This window comes from Xenopus tropicalis, chromosome 6 (assembly GCF_000004195.4).
Source record: "Xenopus tropicalis strain Nigerian chromosome 6, UCB_Xtro_10.0, whole genome shotgun sequence".
NCBI classification, from domain to species: Eukaryota; Metazoa; Chordata; class Amphibia; order Anura; family Pipidae; genus Xenopus; species Xenopus tropicalis.
The window spans coordinates 65,632,388-65,654,817 of record NC_030682.2 but is presented as its reverse complement, the minus strand read 5'-3'; the positions used below and the strand labels follow the sequence as shown (position 1 = coordinate 65,654,817).

At 39.8% G+C, this 22,430-nt stretch overlaps 1 protein-coding gene across 1 annotated transcript in view; it reads right to left on the bottom strand.

The window, feature by feature from the left end:
* The window catches only part of LOC100486850, a 36,790-nt gene that overhangs the window by 4,677 nt on the left and 9,683 nt on the right, over nt 1-22,430 (bottom strand). Inside the window, exons 5-11 of the mRNA XM_012965506.3 lie at nt 21,068-21,133; nt 20,870-20,900; nt 16,754-16,793; nt 12,403-12,451; nt 9,343-9,393; nt 3,904-4,011; nt 2,019-2,103 (exon numbers count right to left, since the gene is read on the bottom strand). Of these exons, the coding sequence (XP_012820960.1) occupies nt 2,019-2,103; nt 3,904-4,011; nt 9,343-9,393; nt 12,403-12,451; nt 16,754-16,793; nt 20,870-20,900; nt 21,068-21,133 (430 nt within the window). The remainder of the gene's footprint in view (nt 1-2,018; nt 2,104-3,903; nt 4,012-9,342; nt 9,394-12,402; nt 12,452-16,753; nt 16,794-20,869; nt 20,901-21,067; nt 21,134-22,430) is intronic.

Here is a 22,430-nt window from a genome sequence, read left to right as displayed (position 1 = left end):
AACTTTATCCCTCATATAATGATGTAAATGTGTTGATTTTGCAGGAGCTGAAATGACAGAAATGATAGATCATATGGGGGTATGTTCACATTGGGGCCCCTACATGCCACATACTTAGGTAAACCTATACATATTGGACAGGGATCCCCAACCTTTTATACCTGTGAGCCACACTCGAATGGAAAAAGTTTTGGAGAGCAACACAAGCATGAAAAAAGTTCCTGGAGGTGCCAATAAGAGCTATAATTGGCTATTTGGTAGCCCCTATGTTGACTGGAAGCCCACAGAAGGCTCTGTTTGGCAATTATACTGGGTTTTTATGCAACCAAAACTTGCCTCAAAGCCAGAAATTCAAAAATAAGCACCTGCTTTGAGGCACTGGGAGCAACGGTCAAGGGGTTGTGGAGCAACATGTTGCTCACGAGCCACTGGTTGGGGATCACTGATATTAGACATCAAACTGTTCAGTGGACCCCCGGCGTTCAAATTTAGGGTGCTTTATCTTGGTACCTAATTCTATGTGGGAGATAAGATGCTGCAAAGTGGAATTCAGGGGAATGTGTACTTTCCAAAAATATATGACTTTCTGGGGGTGAGTGTACTTTTTACTAGCTTTATCCCACATATAATGATGTAAATGTGTTGATTTTGCAGGAGCTGAAATGACAGAAATGATAGATCATATGGGTGTATGTTCACATTGGGGCCCCTACATGCCACATACTTAGGTAAACCTATACATATTGGGCATCAAACTGTTCAGTGGATCCCTGGCGTTCATATTTAGGGTGTTTTATTTGGTTACTTTATGACATGTAGGAGATAAGATACTATAGACTGGAAGCTTAAAGGAAAAATAAAGTCAAAGTCACTTGGGGGTGCCAAAATGTTAGGCACCCCCAAGTGACTTTGACCGCCTACCTTTTACCCCGGGCTGGTGCCCCTGTGAGGAAGGAACAGCACCAGCCCGGGGTAGCTGCCGGCGCTTCCTTTTCCTGATTCGCTGCGCGCGCATGCGCAGTAGAGTGAAAAGCCGAACTTAAATGTTAAAGTCGGCTTTTCACTCTACTGCGCATGCGCCCACCGCTGGCACTCAGGAAAGGGAAGCGAGGAAGACGGAAGCGCTGCGCTCCAGGTGCCCCGGGCTGGTGCTGTTTTCTCCTAACAGGGGCACCAGCCCGGGGTACGAGGTAAGCGGTTAAAGTCACTTGGGGGTGCCTAACATTTTGGCACCCCCAAGTGACTTTGACTTTCGTTTCCCTTTAAAAGCGATTTTTTAAAAAGTCACAAATTTTGATAAAAAACTATAATTTTAGGAAAGCATTGCGACTTGATAGTTTGGAGTAGACAGACTATTGTGCCTATTCTGGATTCCCCAGAATCTGTTCTTTCCAGAAATGTGTAATTTTCTGGGATAAACCTTCTGTTAGTGGAAGTTTTGGCCTTGAAATATAAAGTATGCAGTTTTGTGAAGCAGTGCTTTGGAAATTTGGTAGTGTACTGCTGGGAGGTTTTGACCTATACAAGTGAGAAATCTCCATATAACTATATATATTTGGTATTGGCACGTTCAGGAGACAAAGGACTTTCCAAATCAGTTGTATTTTTGTGCATAAAATAATTTTTGTTTCTGGTATGTGTGTTTATATTATGAAAAATATGATTTTTTTAAAATTTTTCAGACATTTAGAAGCCTATATCTTGTTACAGAATTGGAATTACACCAAAATCCTACCATATGTTGAAAGCTTAGTTTGTCCTGAAAAAAATAATATATTGTCTTCCTGGGTAAACTAAAAGTCCCCCCAAAGAAAGGCCCCTAAAGTGAAACAGTGCAAAATGTTCAAAAACTGTCTGGCAGTAGAAGTTCCACTTTGGTCCAAAACGGCTGGCAGTGAAAGGGTTAAGACATGTAATCTTTCCACCTTTAGTGGATCTGGCCTATGGCTGCAAAATTAAAGAATAACAAACGTGATATAAAAATAAAAAAATGCAGGCAGTCTAATGATCAAACTTACTTAAGGGTTTACTTAAGGCTTCAGCAGTAATTGGCAAATCTCCAAAAAAGCTTCCTTTCCTACTAGGTACTTCTTCTTGACACACCTAAAAGAAACAAGATACAAAAATAAATGAAATTGCTGAAAAACATGTTGCCGATTAAAAGATTTTTAGTTTTTTTGAAAGTCAGTCCCATTCCAACTTCCTGGCTTTTATGAATCCATTGAAAAGGCAGCTCTTGTTAGAGACCAGTTTCATATGCTAAAATGTTAGGCACCAGTTTCATATGCTAAAATGTTAGGCACCCCCAAGTGACTTGAATCGCTTACCTTCTACCCCGGGCTGGTGCCCCTCTATGGAGAGAACAGCACTAGCCCGGGGTAGCAGCGATCGCTTCCTCCTTCCTTCTTCGCTGCGTGTGCATGCGCAGTAGAGTGAAAAGCCGAACTTTAACAGAGAAGTCGGCTTTTTCACTCTATTGTGCATGCGCCGGACTCAGAGTCGCAGCGAAACCAAGGAGGAAGGAGGAAGCGTGTCGCCCCAGGTGCCCCGGGCTGGTGCGGTTTTCTCCTAACAGGGGCACCAGCCCGGGGTACGAGGTAAGCGATTCAAGTCACTTGGGGGTGCCTAACATTTTGGCACCCCCAAGTGACTTAGCCTTTCCTTCCCCTTTAATCACTTAGATTTCCTTCTCCTCCTGTAACCCACTCAGCCCCCTCCCTCAGGAATTTGCTTTGGCTGTTGGCTTGTGGGCATGCTCAGTTGTTCTAAGCTCAGATTACTAAACACGCCCCCCCCCCCCACCCCCAGACTAGCAGCCAGTGAAGAGATGGCATTGCTGGTTCCCATAGAAACTCAGCTCTAGCTGTCTGCTTCAGTTTTTTTCTCCTGAGCTTAGCTTTACCATTACAGTGCTCAAACAAAAGCAGAACTTTTATCAGAGACAGTTCTGCCTGTGTGAGCCTGTTTTCTTGATGAAATGTATGCTGAATAAGGGTCTGTGTGTGTGTATGCTGTTTGCAGATTTAGATATATCTGATTATGTATCAGAGGAAAAATGGGCACCTGGTGAAAGCTGCTACTTGGTTTAGGAAAATACGATGGTGCTAGCAAGCGGAGGGGATATATGCAGTACTAATGGTGCAATTTGGGTGGGGGAGACGTGACCAACTGATATACATTGTAGGCAAATGTAGGCTTTACATGTCCTTTAATTAAAACATTGAGCTAAAATGCCTAGTTTTTGTTTTTCTTTTTTAACTAAACATTTTAAATAACACATAACAGGGTGGTGAATTCTGTTCTCTTTTAAAATTCCAACATCAAAAAAATTCCACAAAAAAAAAAAAGTAAAGTTTAAAACTCCACTATATGGGTTACATTAAAAAATGTATGTAGAAAGCTGGCTGGCCAATATTTTATATGTACCCCATACAACTTGACATCTTGTTGTGGCCCCCATAAAATAGGGGAGGCAGGCCCAGATGTATCCATACCACCTGCTCCCCAGTAATTACACAACTATATCAAAACTATAGTTTACATTTTGTAGCTACATCAGACTCCCTTCAAAACTGCCTTTCAAATCAATTGAGACTTATTTCTTATCCCAAGCAAAGACAAAAAATTCTTTTTAATACATTCCCGACTCTATTTTGACTGTGTTTGACTGGCATTTTTGATAGGCAGCGTAACATGCCAACAACACCTAAAAATATAGATCAAATAGAAGTTTCACCCCATAAAGATGTTATTAATGTAATTTCAAATTTTTGGCATAACTAAATCTTTTAACCAATTTTTTTTGGTTGTCCACAACTATCAGAGGGTCAGTGGGCTAGATGGCATGATACCATATGTCTAACAGGTAACAGGCACAATAAGACTTCATAAAATTATATTTACCTCCTTTTTCAAGGTATCTTTCCCAAACCTCTGAAGTGCACACCGAAATGTTTTTGCGACTTTTGAGATGAATGAGACATCAGAGTCACTTGCCACTTCAAAACATTCCTGGAGTTAATAAAAAAATATTTATTTTTAAAGGATTATGTCAAACTGATTAGAATATAACATTAAGAAATGGAAAATCTGAAAATATGTGAATATATGTCAGGGAAATCAAGTAGGATTGGCCGGCCCTTTCAGATAAGGGGTCTTGTTGAGTCATATTTGCACAAGTGAACGCTAAACAAACATGATGATCAAATTATTAAAAACACAGCTGAAACCAATTTGGTTGCTTTTTTTTTTTTACATAAGGTTAGGCTAATGCCACACCATACGTATGGCGTATATTTTAGGCAAGCCAAAAAACGCTTGCCGAAAATACACGCACACCATACACTTCTACCTGTGCCTGCACTCCAATGAATGGAATACGCTCGGGTGCAGGCACATGTAACCGATATCTGCCAAAAAACCCGAGACTTTGCATTCTCTCACGTTTTTATGCAGATTTTGTCTACATGTGCCTGCACCCGAGCATATTCCATTAATTCGGGTGCAGGCACAGGTAGGAGCAAATGGGGCATATGGCGTGTATTTTCAGCGTTTTTCGGCTTGCCGAAAATATACAACATACGCATGGTGTGGCATTAGCCTTAGTAAGAAGCTGGGCAGGAGGGTTAAAGTAGACGTAATATATTTAGATTTTGGCAAAGCATTTGATACAGTGCCCCACTAATGACTGCTTTCTAAAGTAAGGTCTATTGGTCTTAGTGAGGTCCCACAGGGTTCAATATTGGGTTCACTTTTATTTAAATTGTTCATTAATGACTTAGGGGAAAGTTTTGGAAGTAATGTATCAATGTTTGCAGATGAAACAAAACTATGCAGCCCAATTAATTATATCCAGGATGTGGCATCCTTGCAGCAGGATCTTGACATACTGGCAATCTTGGTGGTTTGGTCATAGGGAGCAATGCCAGTCAGCAGCTGCAAGGGTTTTGAGCTGTATTAAAAGGAGCACACATTTGTGGGAAGGGGTCATTCTTTGCCGAACACTGGTAAGGACTCATCTAGAATATTCCATGCAGTTTTTAAACAGGATATACTTGAATCAGAGAGGGTGCAAAGAAGGGCAATTACCTGGTAAATGGTAAAAGGAAGGTCCCTGTTATAAAGAAAGACTGGCCAATTTGGGTCTGTTTACACTGGAGAAGAATTAAGGGAGGTAACTATGTATAAATATAATAGGGGACCACAATCTCTCTAAAGCTTTATTTAACAGTAGGTCCTTCCAGCAGACACAAGGGCATCCACTCCGATAAGAAGAAAGGAGGTCTCATCTAAATATATGGAAAGGGTTTTTTACAGTGGGAAATGTGAAGTTGTGAAATTCTCTCCCTGAATCAGTCATACTGGCTGATACATTAGATAGCTTCAAGAAGAGATAGGATGGCTTTTAAACAAGTGAAGAAATACAGGGTTATTGAAAATAGCTCTTAGTACCAAGTTGAGCAAGGGACCAGTAATCTTGGAGTTAGGAATTAATTTTTCCCCCTCGGTAACAATTGCCCTTTGAGTGTCAGGCATTACTGGAAAACTTGCCCTAGTTGGCAGTGTCCAGAAAGTTATCATGGACAGCAAAATGCCACTAGTAACTTTAAGAGCCAAAATTCTATTTTGTAATTGGAATTTGAGCTCTTCTAGTGCATTATTGCACTATAGATGCAGCCCCCACTTAACTTGTTCCAACACTAAAAAAGAGTGCCTAAGAGTGGTGCCGAGTACCGGATCATCCCTGATTGTTTCCTCTATGCTGTTAATGTGTTGGGTTCTTTTTGTAAATAATACATTTTTCAAATATAATTTTGGCGTGCCCTGCTTTTCTCCTATTTATGTGTTGGGTGAAATGTACAGCTTTGTGTATAAAAGTAGTAATATATACATTAAAAACATACATACATCTATACATTAATTAAGCTTTCCATTTCCCTGTCATCAACAGCGATACATTTATACAAGTAGTTGCATTAACTTTCTAGCACCCTAGTTAGACTTCCCTCTACAGCAGGGGTAGGGAACCTATGGCTCGGGAGCCAGATGAGGCTCTTTTGATGGCTGCATCTGGCTCTCTGCCAAATCTTTAATAAAAAAATAACGGGTGGCGTGGCCTGCACTTGGCGGATAGTAGACGTGTTCTAAGCCTTAGAACATGTCTTCTATCCACCGAGCACAGGCCATGCCCTCCTCCGCATCTGGCATTCTTGGCAAACACCCCACCTTGCCCCTGAACTCGGCGGATAGAAGACGTGTTCTAAGCCTTAGAATACATCTTCTCTCTGCCGAGCGCAGGCCATGCCCTCCTCTGCATTGCATCCGGCATCCTTGGGACCCACCCTACCTTGCCCCACAGCATCCGCGGCCAAACATACTGTATGACTCTCACAGAATTACATTACAGAAAAAGGTTCCCGACCCCTGCTCTACAGAGTGCAATCCCTGGCTAATTGTCATAGGTAAAGTAACTTAGATGCTGCTTTCAGATACACATTTGTCTTCTGTGGTTTAGCAGCTAATTAGTAAGCTTGCTTTGTCAAACCTATTCATCCCTGATGCATTATTCCTAGGTGGAGTGAATAATTTATTCTCAACTAATGTGGTCATCATGTCAGACTACTGTCTGAAGATGAAGAGTCCCTGCCAGAAAAAAAACATTATTGTATAACATCTTTATTATTTAAAATATTTCTATTATCCAGTGCTTAACATTACGACTAAATTAGTTGAGATCAAATCATCCATATATATACTTTAACCTTATTTTTTGTAGGCTGTCAATTAGCTGTATTGAGGAAAAATTAACTATCTATGGCTGGTTGACACATGGAAGTTCATGTGCAATTGAACAAAGGTCCAGCCCAGGGTACTTAAAAAAAAGCTCAGCTCTGTTATAGCTGATAAAGGAAAAGGAAAGGTGAAGAAAGGTTTAAACCATGTAAGCTTTATTAGAAAGGTGTAAGTAAATACACCCAGTAGCACTTACGGTACCCCTATTCTGAGTCCACTGTAAAAAGAAGTGTAAGAAGAGTGTAAATCCTGTCTTCATCAGGAACCCCCCCCCCCAAAAAAAAACTATTTGCCCCCTTCCTGATTTCTTATTCTTTTGCATGTTTGTCACACAAAATGTTTCTGATCATCAAACACATTTAACTATTAGTCAAAGATAACACAAGTAAACACAAAATGCAGTTTTTAAATGATAAAAAAATCCAAACCTACATGGCCCTGTGTGAAGTAATTGCCCCCTGAACCTAATAACTGGTTGGGCCACCCTTAGCAGCAATAACTGCAATCAAGCGTTTGCGATAACTTGCAACGAGTCTTTTACAGCGCTCTGGAGGAATTTTGGCCCACTCATCTTTGCAGAATTGTTGTAATTCAGCTTTATTTGAGGGTTTTCTAGCATGAACCGCCTTTTTAAGGTCATGCCACAACATCTCAATAGGATTCAGGTCAGGACTTTTACTAGGCCACTCCAAAGTCTTCATTTTGTTTTTCTTCAGCCATTCAGAGGTGGATTTGCTGGTGTGTTTTGGGTCATTGTCCTGCTGCAGCACCCAAGATCGCTTCAGCTTGAGTTGACGAACAGATGGCCGGACATTCTCCTTCAGGATTTTTTGGTAGACAGTAGAATTCATGGTTCCATCTATCACAGCAAGCCTTCCAGGTCCTGAAACAGCAAAACAACCCCAGACCATCACACTACCACCACCATATTTTACTGTTGGTATGATGTTCTTTTTCTGAAATGCTGTGTTACTTTTACGCCAGATGTAACGGGACACGCACCTTCCAAAAAGTTCAACTTTTGTCTCGTCGGTCCACAAGCTATTTTCCCAAAAGTCTTGGCAATCATTGAGATGTTTTTTAGCAAAATTGAGACGAGCCTTAATGTTCTTTTTGCTTAAAAGTGGTTTGGCCTTGGAAATCTGCCATGCAGGCCGTTTTTGCCCAGTCTCTTTCTTATGGTGGAGTCGTGAACACTGACCTTAATTGAGGCAAGTGAGGCCTGCAGTTCTTTAGATGTTGTTCTGGGGTCTTTTGTGGCCTCTCGGATGAGTTGTCTCTGCGCTCTTGGGGTAATTTTGGTCGGCCGGCCACTCCTGGGAAGGTTCACCACTGTTCCATGTTTTTGCCATTTGTGGATAATGGCTCTCACTGTGGTTCGCTGGAGTCCCAAAGCTTTAGAAATGGCTTTATAACCTTTACCAGACTGATAGATCTCAATTACTTTTGTTCTCATTTGTTCCTGAATTTCTTTGGATCTTGGCATGATGTCTAGCTTTTAAGGTGCTTTTGGTCTACTTCTCTGTGTCAGGTAGCTCCTATTTAAGTGATTTCTTGATTGAAACAGGTGTGGCAATAATCAGGCCTGGGGGTGACTACAGAAATTGAACTCAGGTGTGATAAACCACAGTTAAGTTATTTTTTAACAAGGGGGGCAATCACTTTTTCACACAGGGCCATGTAGATTTGGAGTTTTTTTTCTCCCTTAATAACGTAAACCTTCATTTAAAAACTGCATTTTGTGTTCAATTATGTTATCTTTGACTAATAGTTAACGGTTTTTGATGAGCAGAAACATTTTGTGTGACAAACATGCAAAAGAATAAGAAATCAGGAAGGGGGCAAATAGTTTTTCACACCACTGTATGTCAAAGTGAAACTTGCTTAACTTCTTGTTGATCAAGAGACCAGACAAGTTTATTATTTACATTCCTTTATGGATTTGCCTAAAGCAGTGGTTCTCAACCTTCCTAATGCCACAACCCTTTATTACAGTTCCTCATGATGTGGTGAGCCCCAACCATAAAATTATTCCTAAGACCATCGGAAATATGTGATTTCCGATGGTCTTAGGCGACCCCAGTAAAAGGGTTGTTCGACCCCCAAAGGGGTCCCGACCCACAGGTTGAGAACTGCTGGCCTAAAGCAATACCATTAAGGGTGGTAGTAGCTTGCATATTTTTTATATCCTAGTTGCATGACCTTACATGGTCAGTCTCGTCTTCCACTTAGCTGCAGAGATCGTCAGTTTCTCAATGAGTGTACATGATTTTTCACTGTCAGAAAAAAGTCTTTTTGCAATGTGACCACAAACACATATTATAGAAGCGCTAACACCTATTAGGGTTCAGTACTAAAAATACACTAAAAGTCATTACATTTTATTGCAATAGTAAATGTTTGGCACTAGTGAAACCCATGTCCAAAGTGGTCTGTACAGGAGATAACTGTAAAATTAGAAGTGCATCAGCTATTCTAATGCTTAGCAGAACATTGAGCAAACATGAGCACATTAAGCAAAATAGAATTTTTGTAAGAAGGAATACGTACCAGAAATTGATAAAGATCTTTATTGTCCTGTAACACTAATAATGTACTGTCCTGTAGGGAAATAGATGGAAAACATAAATTAGTGGTGCTACATTTTTTGGGAAAAAACACACACATAAATAAAGGAAACTGTAAAAATCAATGCAAACTGATTTTAACTGTCTTGGCATTGTTTTATGGTACAGGTATAGTATTTGTCTGTAGTTTAGTGTACTTCTCTGCATTTCGAAATCCTTGTTGTCCATACATTAAAACAGACCATTTATTGCCTATTCTTTGATTCATGAAATGCTAGCCTGGTAATTTAGGCAAGCTAAACCTGCAAATTTAAGATTAGCACATTCATATAAATATGGAGTTTAAAATACAAGAAATAAATCAAAATATGTTCACTGCATTACATTTTTATCAAACAAATACACATGGAAAATAAAATAAACAATGGGTCTCAATCACTTAGATTGGAAGTCTACAGGACATACATACAGGCACGTCATGTTAAAGGAAATCTCCACCCAAAACTTGTATTGTGCACAAGGAAGAAAAATTAAACAAAACTTTGTAAAATAAATGAATAAAATGGTTTTAAACGTATTTGTACTTTAATTGTAGTTCAAACGGTGGCTGTTAAAAATGTTGATAAAAGCATTATAGGGGTATGTGAGTTTTTGGAATATTGAATTATGCTAAACAGTCTGTTAGTATTGTCTCTGGCCTCTCTTCCTGGGACAAAGCCAACCTGCTCAGGAGATATCAATTCTGGTAGAATTTGGTGTAACCTAGCAGCTAGCACTGAGTTTGAGCTGCCTTGGTCAGGTGATCCTTACCTTTTTATGTATTAGTAAAATGTGTGCTTCTAATCTAGAGCTTCTTGTGGTATATAATTTCCATTCAATACTGACTTGATCGCTGTAAGTATAGGGTCTCCTAGTTCTTTATAATAAGATATGGTGAATACATCCAGGCCTGCTTCACAGGTCTTTATGGCCAATAAAAGTTCTTCCTTAGTTATTTGAATATTCCAAAAATCACCACTGAAATACAAAAAGCTTTAGATTCTCTAACTATGAATGTAATTTCTGCATGAGTGTAGTTTCCCATGATTTATGTGACCTTGGGTGCAAGTGCTTGGTAGTTTATGTATAACTGTTGGATCCTGTAATGTGGTTCCTTACTACGCTTATACAATTTTTGGCTATAGATTATAGTAACCTTTGAAATTACAGATGCAACATTGTGAAAGACTTTTCTTTCCTAATTATTCTCAGCCACTATGCACCAATAATATTGGGGCTCTCCAGGTTGTGTCTCCAAAATCCCACCATAGACTGGCCTTTTAGTCAAGTCTCTGTCTGATGTTCATACTGCCACTAGGACTGCCTGTCTGCCTACCTGACCTTGGCCTATACAGATCTGCATACTCTGCATGTTGCCCTCAAAGCCCTGCATCCTCATCAATCTGTTTCTCTAGATTTGCCACTTTAGTTGACTGTTTTGGGGCCAGTTTCTAGATCTGTTCTTGTGTGTGTTCATGTATTTACTTTTTAGTTTAGTCTTGCCTGCAGGAGCTGTCACCAGCTTGGGGTACTGGGACTGGCATTGTGGATGTTGTGTCGATCAGTAACAATGTCACCATGCCAGTATGGCTCAGTGACAATAGTTCCATGGACCCACTAGGCACCAGGGAATTCCAAATGTGAGGTCAGCATACCAGTGTGGCATGAAATTGAACCCTGTTTAGGCCCACTGACACCAATGTTACTAGCCATCTTGCTTTTGGTCAACATTACTGCTAGTCACTCTTTCTCTGGTAGGAGCTCCTGTTATTCATTTTTACAGTGACCTGATCTTGGTATTGATTTTTGCCTGTCTGGCCCTGCTTCTATGCTGCTTGTCTTCAACCATAACTTATTTCCAGACTCTGAACTCCTGCTACGCTTTGGACTTTACCAAGCCATTTGCTTGCCTGTGTGTTCCTGTACCTAACTGCCTTGACATGTTAACCCTGCTTGAGCTTCAACAAAGTGTTCCTGTTTGCCAAGCACCTGCTTTGCCTGCTTCCTAGCTCAGCCTCCTCTTTTGTACTTATTAAGGAGCTCCAAGTGGTTGGTAGCAGTCCCTGACAATACCTTCCTTGTTGCAAAAATTATTCATTCAACTGCAACCAAAGTAGAAACTACCTGGGTACATGTTCCATCTCTTTAAAGAATAAGTAAACCTTTTTTTATTTCTATTAATAAAATTACTCTAAACAGCTTCCCAGAATTGTCTACCTTTGTCCCTCTGTTTTTTCTGACCTGGTTCCTCAGTTACAAGCTGCTCGATTCCTCGCCTTCCTTGTTCAGAGTGACGCCCTGCGCCCCCACTTCCTGTTCAGGTCTCAAATCAAGAAGAAAAACCCTGCTAATGCACAGACTGGCTCCTGCTGTCTCCAGGCATGCACAGAAGTCTCTCCACTTCAACTACAGGTAGTCGATGTAATGAGAGACCTGAACAGGAAGTGGGGGCGGAGTTTCACTCTGAACATGGAAGGAAAGGAATCGAGCAGCTTGTAACTGAGGAACCAGATCAGAAAGAACAGAGGGACAAAGGAACTGACTGACAGGCTTTACTCAGCAGTAGCAAGGAAAACCCCTCCCTCCTTCTGTGTCTTTCTGCTTGTGCTGCTGCCAGGGGAGGGGGGAGAGGAGCAAGTAGAGCAGGAACGGACTGCCTGTGACATCGCTAAGCCCCGCCCTCCCTGTGCATATTCACTTCACTTTAAGAAGCTATGAGAGCCGGCGGCTCCAGCCACGTACTGAAGAGTCTAAACCAGAAGCTGGCATAAGGTCTGGGTAGAGCACAGTTTTCAAGCTGTTATGGACATATTTGAACCCAAAGGTATTAAAACAAAAGCACTTCAAATTTACAGTTTTTTACATGGTTTAGTGCATTGTAAAAGTTTATGCTATATATCCCTTTAAAGATTCAACAACAATTTACAATGCTTTACTAAGGTAACATTCATACTGCAACAATCATGTTATGTTAAACATCTAATTTGTTTTTCACGTTACTTACCTTATTCTCACTACTTTCTTGTGACTTGCATTCTTCACTGTGCTCTGGACTGTGTAAATAAACAGAATGTTGCACAATTATAGGTATAGGATCTGTTATCTGGAAACCCATTATCCAGAAAGTTCCAATTTATGGGAAGGCCATCTCACATAGACTCAATTTTAATAATAAAATGCATTACCTTGTACTTGATCCCGTCTGAGATATAATTAATCCTTATTGGTTGCAAAACAATTCTACTGGGTTTAATTAATGTTTAAATCATTTTTATTACATTTAAGGTATGGAGATCCAAATTGCAAAAAGACCCCTTATCGGAAAACCCCAAGTCCCAGGCATTCTGGATAACAGGTCCCATACCTGTACTTAAGAGTTAGCATGTAGAATATAATGGTCATTGGTTTAAAGCAAGCATCATATTGGTTGATGTAGTCTGTTGTATCTGGGCAAACTTTGTGCCTTTAATAGTATTTGGTCAGTACACCCCAAGAAGCAATTTTGTTGGCACTAATATAAACATATACCAGCCATAGAAGACAAGTACATGCAACCTGTAAGGCCCCGGTAACACAGGTTTTATTCCACTTCTCTCTGACTGCAGTTTTCAATCTCCTCTAAACCACAACGCCCTGTAAAGCACTGACAATCACAGCAGTGACAATCCATATTATCAGTGTGAAGCAGAAGAGAAGTTTAACTCAAAAATACAAAAACAGTCATTTTTGGGCCAACCTCTGCTTTGTGTAGCTTCATGCACACTTAGGGAAAGCACCCACAAGCAACTTACTTACCCACGATAGGTCGCTGCTATCGCAGGCAAGTAACCACTCCATTTACTGATGCGTTTTGAAAAAAATATATGTCTTCCCACAGTATTCTTTTAACATACTGTAGACTGGTTTTTCCAGCGTGGTACATTTTACACATGGTGACTTGTAAACTTGTGCATGGATATTAGTCTCCAGTATCAGTCGCCACAACTGTGTTTCCCACCACTGCAACTGGAATTTTTACAAAAAAATTATGGTGACTAACTGCCCCTGTTTTTGCTTTAAAGTTATGCCTGTGTGGTTTCCAAACTTTTTAAATTGCCTCTTGCTAAAAGTTTTAAGGGTTCCTTGTCATTATGGATAATTGGAAATACTTACCATTTGCACTACAATTTGTCAAGCTACCCCAAGGATGTTTGCAGTTTTTTTTTTATTCTATGCCTGGACTGGGTTTAAGATACACTTTTGCTTTTTAAGTGTGCTTAAGCAGCTCCTTATTTGTTGTGTTGCCTTCTTAGGATGTGAATTGGGTTCCAGTGTTTACCTTCCAATTTAAGTGGTCTTCACCCATGGTAGGTTTCAGGTACCCCTTTATTGTTCTATGGGTATCATTTTTTCTTTTATGTGAAGCAAAAATAGAGGCATCTATGGGGGGTTTGGCGGGCAGATTTATTATGAGGCAACAAAATTCACCACACACTGCCAGGCTTCGTTGCATAAAAACTTGCATAATTTTTGAAAGCATTTTTTTTTATGCTGTTTTACACAGCATAATAAATAGGCTCCTAAGTAGATTCTTACAGGTGCTTAGCTATCAAAGCTAAAGCTAGATATTACATGTTGTATATGCTTCATGGTAAGTAAGTAAGTAGTAGTGGGTTATGTAATAAAAGGCACTAAATAGTCAGCAGGAAGCATTTACTGGTCCCCGGTTTAAAAGCAACCATCTTATTGGTTGCTATTGGCTACTGGTCCTGGGCAAACATAGTGCCTTTTATTGATTTTGGGGGTAAGTCTCTTACATTGTAGTTGCTGTATATTTCCCATAAGTAGGGGTGTCTTTCATATCTCTTGCTTTTTCTGGGAGTGTCTGGATGATATAATGTTATTGTTCTCACTTTCCTGGGTATTCCCCCTCACTCTGGCCCACTGACCTGTCACTCTTAGTATAGAGTCTCTACCGTAATGTTCTGAAACTCAGAATATTTCCGATTTCTCTTTGTTGTAATTCAGTTTGCATATTTGCATTTTCTACAATGTTTTGGCTTTTTTTTTTTTTTTTTTTTTTTTTTACATTTCTGTTTAGAACCTATTACCCTCCCATTATGGAAAGAGTTACTTGCCATACCCTAGTGCAGTGCTGTCCAACTGGCGGCAGTGGGCCGCATGCGGCCCACGACCCCCCTCTGTGTGGCCAACCACCTGTCTGGCTGCTTTGATGGCTTACTCTTGTGTAAGCTTTTAATGGTATCAGTACTGTGATTAACTGCCCCCCCTGCATGGTTCGCACCTCAGATTCAAGATCTAAACCCTCTGTATTGTTTAAAAATGTAATCCCCTATGTTGTTCACACCTTTTAATCTCTGCATTGTTAACCTCCTGCAGTGTTCACACCTCAGGCAGACTGTAGGAGCAGTGCCAGCATTGTGTCACTGTATGCAGCCTGTGTGTGCCATACAACATAGGGCAAGCAGAGTATGGCACACACAGGCAGGGTAGGGCAGGCAGAGTATGGCACACACAGGCAGGGTAGGGCAGGCAGAGTATGGCACACACAGGCAAGGTAGGGCAGGCAGAGTATGGCACACACAGGCAGGGTAGGGCAGGCAGAGTATGGTACACAAAGGCAGGGTAGGGCAGGCAGAGTATGGTACACACAGGCAGGGTAGGGCAGGCAGAGTATGGCACACACAGGCCAAGTATGGCACAAACCAGCCAAGAATGGCACACACAGTCAAAGTATGGCACACGCAGGCAGGGTAGGGAAGGCAGAGTATGGCACACACAGGCAGGGTAGGGAAGGCAGAGTATGGCACACACAGGCAGGGTAGGGAAGGCAGAGTATGGCAGGTTTTTGCTGTACTACAACAATTAATATGGGTATGGTTATGTGATAACACAGGTGTGGTTTCAAGTGGGTGCAGTTTCAAAAAGGGGAGTGGTCAAAACTGGCTTCCATTATCGACCCTCCACCACGTAGGTCAGAAAAATTCCGTCCCTCTGTACCACAGAGGTTGGACAGCACTGCCCTAGTGAATACTGTCATGGGGTAGTCCAGGGAAAACCATACTTGAATACCATAAATTTTCCTTCCTGTATTAACTCCACATTAGTGCGTTCACATCCATTCTCCAACAGTTTTCTAGAAAGTAGTTGGTTTAGAAAGCATTTATGTGGAATTAGATCAAAAGTTTTCACAAAATTTAAATAGATCACAAACTGTAACCCCACTTTCCAAGTAGCTATTGATTTGAAAAGCACATCAAAAATGTAAAAGTGCAATAACACCTAAATGTTTTATCAAAGAGGCTCTCTCTGTTTAGGAACATTATCTGGTGGGGGTGGAGAATTTTAGGTTACCTAGAAAAAGTAAGAAGTAAGCTTTCTGAATCTGTCTCAATTCTTGTGTGTATATCTACTTCTGTAACAAGATAAAGGTCTCTAAATTTAAAAAAACAAACAAAATAAAACCAAACATAGATTTTATAGACCTAGAACAAAATATACAAAAATCCCCACCAGTATGCTATGAAATTTTCAAAGCAGTACTTCAGAAATCTCCATATTTTAAATGAATTTTATGAATTGCAAGGTCAAAACTACCAAACGGCACTAGTTTGCTAATGTTAGCAGTTTTTTTTAGCATGTAGAGACCCTAAAATAAAAATAGTACATACAGATTGTCATGGCAACTAGTTCAGCTACTGCAAAATCAAACAAATTTACTGCACTTTATGTGGGGTAAAGCAAAAAAAAAAATGTTACCCTAGAAAACCACAAATTTTATGGAAACATACATATGGGTACATATTTTCTAAAAAATCGAATACAGGTAAATGTAATCTTTCTACTCCAAACTATAAAACTGGAAAGCTATGTTAAATAAAAAAAGGTATTTATACAGTTTCTAATAATCATATAAAATCTCTAATCTTCCACAAATCATTAGGTACCAGGATAAAACATTGCAAATATGAAAGCCAGCAGTCTTCTGAAGAGTTTAATTCTTAAAACTTTAGTTTTATGTGAGTGACACTAACCTGAGGCAGACATGCTTTCTGATCATGACACTCTTGGTTCTGATTCTTGAAACAATCTAGGGGAAGTTACTTTTCCCTCCGGGTCTTTATATCAGCTGACTTTGTGATACTTTGTTTCAGAAGTCAGAACCGCCAGTTATATAGCAATTGAATAAATATCAATTGCATTTACAAATAACTGTAAAACCATTGTATGTGTATTGAAAAGTTGCTTACAATAATATTTTCTCTTACTATGCAAAACACAGGATTAAACACAGGATTAAACAGAGCAGATAATTGTATGGTACTATTCCACATTTAAAAACACTTTTGCCTTACCTGTCCTGTTTCTCTAAATTTACTGGACTACTTTGTGTTTCTGTAAAAAAAAAAAATGAAAAGAAAGCTTTTACAAGATATTTATGGTCTCCACGTATAAGAACTAAAACACATATAAGCACTGAAACACATATTTATTTGTTTTCTCTAATTTTATTATAAATGTACAGGTAACAAATGACTTTATAGGAAGCAAAGTGTTTTGCACCCTACTGACTCCACATCAAGCATGTCACCAGGCCCTTATAGAAAAACATTTGAGATAGTGTACTCTAACCAGAAGAGTCCAGTTCTGGAGCTTACTCAAGAATTCTCGAAAGGATGCAATCGAATCAAAACATTTATTTCTCAGCTTTACCCAGACATAGAATCATACAACATAAATTCTTTCATCATCTCTATATAATCTCACTGAAACCAAAAAGAACAAGTAGGAGGAAAGTGGTTTGGTCACTCTAGTGGGAATTTCTAGTTACTACAGACTTCATCACCCTTGTAATACAACAAAAATCCCCATATAACGTATAAGTTTAAGCAGCTGCAAATTAATTCAAGTTTTTATTTATTTTACTATCTGTAGTCTCCTCCATCATAATTATATCTGTAAGCATCACTTTACCTGTAGAGGTGAAGTAAAGTTATAATGACAGGAGTGTCTAAATATTAAGCAACCCACAGTTATTATAATGGATTACCTAATACTCCTGCCAGGGTTCCTGTTAATATTATAATTGATTATGTAACCCCCAACTGTAAATGATAAAGATATAAAATTACCAAGCAGTGTCTTCTTCTGATATGTCTCATGCATTCAGTATGTGCTATACATGGGTCATTAATGGGAATCACCCAACATTGTAAAAGCTGCTACGCACTGTCACTTGTATGTGTGAAGTTTACATATGGAAATTTGCACTACCCAGTTGGGCACCTGACAACAGACCCCCCTGTACAACCCCCCACACCCCCCGATGGCAGCTTTGCTTTTAGGGGCCACATTAATATAAAACAATGATCTTAGGCATGCAACACTCTAGTTCAGGGGTCGGGAACCTTTTTGGCCATAAAACCATAAACACCACATATTTTAAAATGTAATTCCGTGAGAGCCATACAATATGTTTGGCTGCGGATGCTGCGGGGCAAGGTAGGGTGGGTGCCAAGGATGCCGGATGCAAATGCAATGCGGAGGAAGGCATGTTCTAAGGCTTAGAATATGTCTTCTATCTGCCGAGCGCAGGCCACGCCCCCATTTTTTTTTTTATTAAAGATTTGGCAGCGAGCCAGATGCAGCCATCAAAAGAGCCACATCTGGCTCCCGAGCCATAGGTTCCCTACCCCTGCTCTAGTTCAACCTTTTTGCCTAAGTCTGCCTAATATTTAGTTGATCCAGAAAAAGGTGAAAACCCCACAGAAAGCTTTTCAGGTAGCCTAAGATGGTGCATTAATATCTCAAGCATAGCTTGAAGGTTTATATGATGCCCCTAGGGCAGAGGTTCCCCAACCTTTTTTACCCATAACCCACTATCACATGTAAAATAGTTGGGGAGCAACACAAGCATGAAAAGAGTTTCTGGGGGTGCCAAATAAGGGCTGAGATTGGCTATTTGGTAGCCCCTATGGCAGTCTATATGAGGCTCTGTCTGGCAGTACACCTGTTTTTTATGCAACCAAAAGTTGTCTACAAGCCAGGAATTCAAAAATAAGCATGTGCTTTGAGACCACTGGGAGCAACATCCAAGGAGGAAGATATGCCAACTGGGGTGGCTGTCCTTGTCAGGATACCTTCATTTTGAATGACTGCATATATGGCAGATTTTAACCATTCTTTCTCCTCCAGTATTCTCTGAGGTCAGCTCCTGTCCCTATCAGAGTGCAGAGAATTTAGGATACAAGTCTTCTGGGCCAAACGGAAGCTTTGCTAGAGCTTAAAGGACATGTCAACCCCAAAAAAAACTTTTCCATGATAAGAGAAAACTTAATTCTAAGCAGATTTTACGGACCTGACCTGCTGGAGGAGCATGGCACTTGCAACATTGTTTAAAAAGTACCAACCAGGAGTTCAGCAAATGCTGCTTTCTATAGCAATTACATTTACAAATAACTTTTCAATAAATTGGTATTAGAAAGTTGCTTAGAATTATGTTTTCATTTATTAGGCAAAAAATTATTTTTGGGGTTGACAAGTCCTTTAAGGGAAGAATCAACAGTAAGTCTTTTCCTCCTCCCTTAGCCCATTTGCCTGAAGCGTCACTGCACAAGTCGTCTTCCTCATCTGCTGAGCCACAGTGGCACAGGCACATAGCTCAGGTAGGAAATACACAGCATCTCAGGTGTTGCCCTTAGCTAAGAAACAAATTTGTTCTCATGACTTCTGGAAAGTTGTTTTAAGTGGCATTGTGCCCTGTGGCTGATGTAAAGAAGAGTCACTTTGCCACTGTCCAGTGCATACAGTTTAAAGTTCTTGCCTCTCTCGTTGTATATGGTTATTTTTTGTAGATTAATGCAACCTCTCCCCTCTCTATCCAGCCCCAAGGCAAAGCAGAAGCAAGGGGATAATTGAAAGAGGTTTGGTCTGGCAGTCTGCTCTCAGACCTGTGAATAAAGTATGTAAGCTGATACTGAGAAATCACAAAAGACTGAGTGCATGTGAATCTGCAAATTCTGTTAAATTTGTTAACCCTAATTTTGGGTGGCACTTATTTCAAGTATTAGTTGGGTAATCACATAAGGATGGCCCACCTACACTGCACACCTAAACTCCAGTATACTGTACAAGTTATTTCACCAGTGACCAGGCAGATCCAGATGCCAGCAGCCATTCTCCAGCCATTTTTTTTTAGAATCTACCCTCTCCAAGTCTGTCCTCTCTTGTTCCTCTCCCACTATGTGAAGGATGCAGCCCAAGTAGTGATGTCAAGAACAGTTGCTATGTGGCCCTGCAGGGCCTCTGTGACATACACAGTGGGAGTGGCTTAGGTGTTCAAAACATTAACTATATGTGTGGCGAAGGTTGTGCAATTTTTTGTCAGCACTGGAAAAATGTGTGGTGATGTACTGGGTTAGCAGGGCTCAGGGCATTTGATAGTGTGGAAAACTGTGTAGGGGCACTGGAATTTTCCCTAGTGGGTCAGACCCTGTTGCAGGCCTCTTTGACATATCACTGGTGTAATGTTGCAGCTTAAACATTTAAAACCACAACCAAGGAAATGTTATCAGGCTTTTTATGAAATGTAAGACATTTGAATCATTTGCAGTGTTTAACCACCTCATGTGCCATAAACCTTAATATGATGTAGATCAGAGGCTCTCAGCTTGCCTTCCCCCAATCTCGCTTATCACAGGCAGTATTTTTTAGGCACCATTTTGTTATGCACCAGAAAACGTCACTAGAGATGTTCACATTTAAGGGCAATGCATCACTGACTAGACAGAAAGAGAGATAGTCATATATGAAATCATGTACTTCATATTGTAAGATGTAAGGATATTTGAATCACCCAATAGACAACACTGTAGTACAAGGAAAGGAACCCAGCTCTAAAATCCAATGCCAAAGAAGATCAACTAATGCAGAAATGCCATTTTTTTATTTTCACAAGACCAGTAAACTAACCACTCATTAGTTACTGGAGAGCTTTTTCTCTTGATGTGTTTAGGAGAATATGAACACCACCATGGTTCTTTATGAAATGAAATATACTTTTTTTTTTGCATATTATGGGCACCACAGATATTACATCCCATCTATAATGTACTAAAAGTTAACATTATAGTAAACTCTCTCTTTAACAACATTCTCAACAATGTAATTCTTTTTGGAGACCCTGAAAAGAGAAACCTATGGGATTTTGGCAACACTGCTGCAGCCATCCATACTTCCTCCTTATACCCAACATTACTTCCATTTTAAGAGGAAAGTCAACCTGTTGCCACTTTGCTTTAGGCAAATACATATTTAAAGATGAATGTAAGATTTGGCATTTTCTCACTTACATAAAGTTGTTAGATAATGTGAATTATTTTCCCATATCATTCCACAACTGCTAAGCAGTATTAGCCACTATCATAGTAAACGGATATTAATACGACACAACAAATATACAAGACTATTACCTGCTGAAGTGATATTTTCTTTCAAATTTGCCTGTGAAGAAAATGGAAAAAAATCAATTACAGGGAAAAGGAGTACATTTATATTCATAAAAATATTTGCTGCACCCTACATTTACCCTTACCACAAGCAGCCCAACAGAACAAAAATAATCATGCAATTACAAAATCATAAGGGTCCTTCAATAATTTGGATCTTACCTTATGTTTCATTCCTAATAAATGTTCATCTAGTTGGTAAGCAGATGTACAAACAATATTACAAACCTGCAGAAAGAAATTTAAAATAAACATGCATGTTTGTACTCATATACTCTAGCAAATGTAAAACCACAATACTGTCTTTGTGCCAGCATAGTTTTAAGTGCCATAGATAATTTTAGCCAAAATTTTATTGCCTTCTATGACGAGATGAGCAGAAATCTACACAACAGTGTGGCAGAGGATGTGACCTTGCACACAGAAAGTTACAGTTTAAACAAAGGAATATTGTCCTAGAAGATGATATTTAAATTTGGCTAGAGAACTAGCTGAAGCATAAAGTTAAGTCCTAAAGTTTATACACAATAATACTAGCAATGTGTATGTGAACTTTTGACTTGCATTAAATCAGATATTGTAATTAAAAGCTGAACAACATTTTCTCTAAGCTTTACTTTGAAATTACCTCAAGAGTAATAAAGTAGATTAGTAGATAGTTTTGACTTAACATAGGCAATGTATGGTAACATGAAAAGAGTGAAATTATACAAGAGTTTGAACATCTTTAGCATAAGCATAAATACGTTTTAAGACTCAACTGTTGATTACAAAGAGTGGTGGTAATTCAATATTTTCTAATTGGATCAGTTGTTAGTGGGGTACGACAGGAATGTACAATGGTGGTAAAAAGCACGCATGCACGGGGGGGGGGATGGTGCGAGATGAATGCCGGATGAGCTCCTGATAGTACAGATAGTTGAAAGTTAAGATTCAATGCTTAACTACCTGATAGTTAAGTATCAATGCTTTAGCACTTCATCTGTTGTGGATCTAAAACACAAAGTATCCTTGGTGCTGTAACTGACAGGAAGCCTGCACCAGGAAGGGCTCTCAATGATGGACTGGAAGGTAGGTGGAAATTTAATACTGAACTATATCTTATATAGGGTGTATAAGGGTGCTTGCTGCTGTTTTCATTTTTTTTTACCATGCATCCATATGGATAATATTTGCCTAATGTCTCTCTACTACATACATCTTTCACTAAAACCCCCAAGCTGTACTGTTACTATGAATTGCAGAGGAAAATGCCACTGTTAAACCCAAGGCACTTAATGCCCCTTACTCTCAATAAACTTCGTTCTCCCACCTCCCCATGTCAGTAAATCTGTGTGGAGAAAAGACGTACATAACTGCCATCTCTCCTGGCACAGTGGGTAGAACAGCACTCTCAGTGCTCACAGGCAGACAGGTTAATGTCAATATGCTTTCTGCTGAGAATGGGGGGATCTATGTCAGTTCTATTATCAGCTCTCAAGCAATATCGTGTAACAAGATTATCCTGCTGTACTTCTTGTGCTTC